The 2,383-nt window shown below is 45.2% G+C and overlaps 1 protein-coding gene across 1 annotated transcript in view; it reads left to right on the forward strand.

Moving 5' to 3' along the window:
* The window catches only part of LOC123067287 (indole-2-monooxygenase-like), a 1,651-nt gene extending 937 nt beyond the window's left edge, over window positions 1-714 (forward strand). The window contains exon 2 of the mRNA XM_044490151.1: window positions 5-714. Coding sequence (XP_044346086.1) covers window positions 5-597 — 593 coding nt within the window. The 3' untranslated portion in view covers window positions 598-714. The remainder of the gene's footprint in view (window positions 1-4) is intronic.
* Window positions 715-2,383: the final 1,669 nt, after the last annotated feature.

Raw genomic sequence — 2,383 nt, forward strand, 5'->3', positions numbered from 1 at the left:
TCAGCTAACGTCCTCGAATTCACTTTGGCTGAGCTCATGAGGAAGCCACACTTCATGGGGAAGCTACAAGACGAAGTGAGGAGTATCATACCCGGGGGACAAGAAATTGTGAGCCAATCTGACATGAACAACATGGTGTACCTAAGAGCAGTAATAAAAAAGCCTCTCAGGTTGTATCCTGTTGCGCCTCTCCTTGCTCCGCACCTTGCCATGGCTGATTGTACCATCCATGGATACATGGTTCCTGCTGGAACTCGTGTCGTCATAAATGCATGGGCCGTTGGGAGGGATTCGAGCTCTTGGGAGGGTGCGGAAGAGTTCATACCTGAAAGATTTACAGATAAAGGCACCGCTACGAATGTCAATTTCAAGGGGAATGATTTCCAGTTCTTGCCGTTCGGGCCCGGACGAAGGATATGCCCTGGTATAAACCTCGGAATCGCAAATGTCGAATTTATGTTAGCAAACCTCGTGAACCATTTTGATTGGGAACTTCCGGTTGGGGTTGAGAGAAAAAATATCTATATGACAGAGGTGTTTGGGCTAACCGTTCGCAGGAAGGAGAAACTATTGTTGATTCCAAAATCACGCATGTAAAATCGAGCTAAGCTAAATACTTTGTGTTATCAGTATAACGGTTTTCTTGGGAAGAAGGTGCTACCAGGGAAATGGTGCCAATAAATAATGGCCAGTTCTTCCTTGTATAGCTACAAGTATTATTGTTTAGAACGTTGACAATCGTCAATGCACATGTTTGACCACTACTATTATCATTGCATAAATATGAAATAAAAGAGAAAAAAAATAATGTCGAAGTACTTTTAAAGTAAACTGGCATGGTTGCCAGCACAAATGCACGTGCAACATGCTAGTCGTCTATTACTTTTGTGATTCACATTTCTTATTGTTATCTTATACAATATAACATCCATTGGGACAATACGAAATGAAAACTCACATGCTTAGTAGACCGTAAAAATCATATCAGTAAGTTCTGCCACAAGAAGTCTAAATCATATCAATACCAAGGACAACGAATCTCTGAACTTGTAAACAGCTCTGGAAAAAATTCAGCACATATATCGTATACGCGTCTACCATGACATATATTTTCAGATTTAAAGTTGATTCACAGCTCGGGAAACAACGACTAATTATACAATTATACAAATAAGTAGAACATGCATCTACGATGGCACAAATGTCTAGATCTAAATTTGATCCGCAGTACCCTATGGAACAAGTTTAGATCTAAATGTGATCATATATATTTGTTCTCAACTTCGCTACGTCCTCTACTCCCTCAATATCACCATGTCTGGAGACTCCGAAACCTAGAATGAGGTTGCCGAGGATGCGGGTGCCGCCATCACGGCTTTGACTTAGCCAACTGGTGGGTATAATCGGTTACATGAATTAGGGCATTTCCAACCGGTCCCTTATAACCGGTTAGAGGAGTAAAATCACACGAGTAAAAAAATGTGATTTTACTTCTCTAACCGGCAACTAATTAACCGATCCCCAACCTACAGTAAGGGAGTATAATTTTTACTCTGTCTCTAAATTTCTCCCTATATTTACTCCGTCTTAAGGCGGCCGAGTATAATTTTTCTTCAGGCCAAGACCTCCTCGCGGCCGGCTGGCGACTCGCATGAAGCTCCCATGGCCGCCGGCGATGCCTACCAATACTACTACTGGTACGGCCACCGGTGTATGTTGTTGCTACTGCTGCTCGTCGCCGTTGGTGTGTGCTCCTGTTGTTGCTACTCCTCCCCGATGCATGTTTCTCGCCGCTGCTCCTCCCTGCTGCGTGCTGCTACTACTGCTGCTCGCTGCTGCTCCGCCGTCCGTGCGTGCTGCTACTGTACGCTGCTGCTCTGCCGTCGGCGCGTGCTGCTGCCGCTTGCAGCCGCCGGTGGATGCTGCTGCTCCTCCCAGTTGCGTGTCTGTTCTGTTGCTCGCCGCCTGCGTGGTAACCATGGTTGCCACTTGCTGCGGAAGTGCATAGTAAGTGTTCGACGAAATGCATGAGCCAAATTTAAGTTTACTCCATTATATATAGGGGATCGGCTTGGTCCGGTCAAAACTTAGTGGACTAAATATACTCCACTAAGGTTTATTCCTCTATTTTTTAAGGGATTGGTTAGAAATGCCCTTAAATCAGTCAGAAAATTGCTAATTTATCCAACAACCACCACCGCCTCTCTGTGTCTGCACGCAAGATCTTGGACACCATTGACAGTATGAGGGCATCATCGGGCTAAGATATAGTGGAGGGGTGAGGGAGAGGGAAGGCTGCAATGAGCCCCGGCGGTCGTATGAGCAGAAGGAGGTACGCTCATCAGGATTATTTTTTTGAAAAGGAAGAAAGCCCCCGGCCTCT

Source organism: Triticum aestivum, chromosome 3B (assembly GCF_018294505.1).
Source record: "Triticum aestivum cultivar Chinese Spring chromosome 3B, IWGSC CS RefSeq v2.1, whole genome shotgun sequence".
In the NCBI taxonomy this organism is placed as follows: domain Eukaryota; kingdom Viridiplantae; phylum Streptophyta; class Magnoliopsida; order Poales; family Poaceae; genus Triticum; species Triticum aestivum.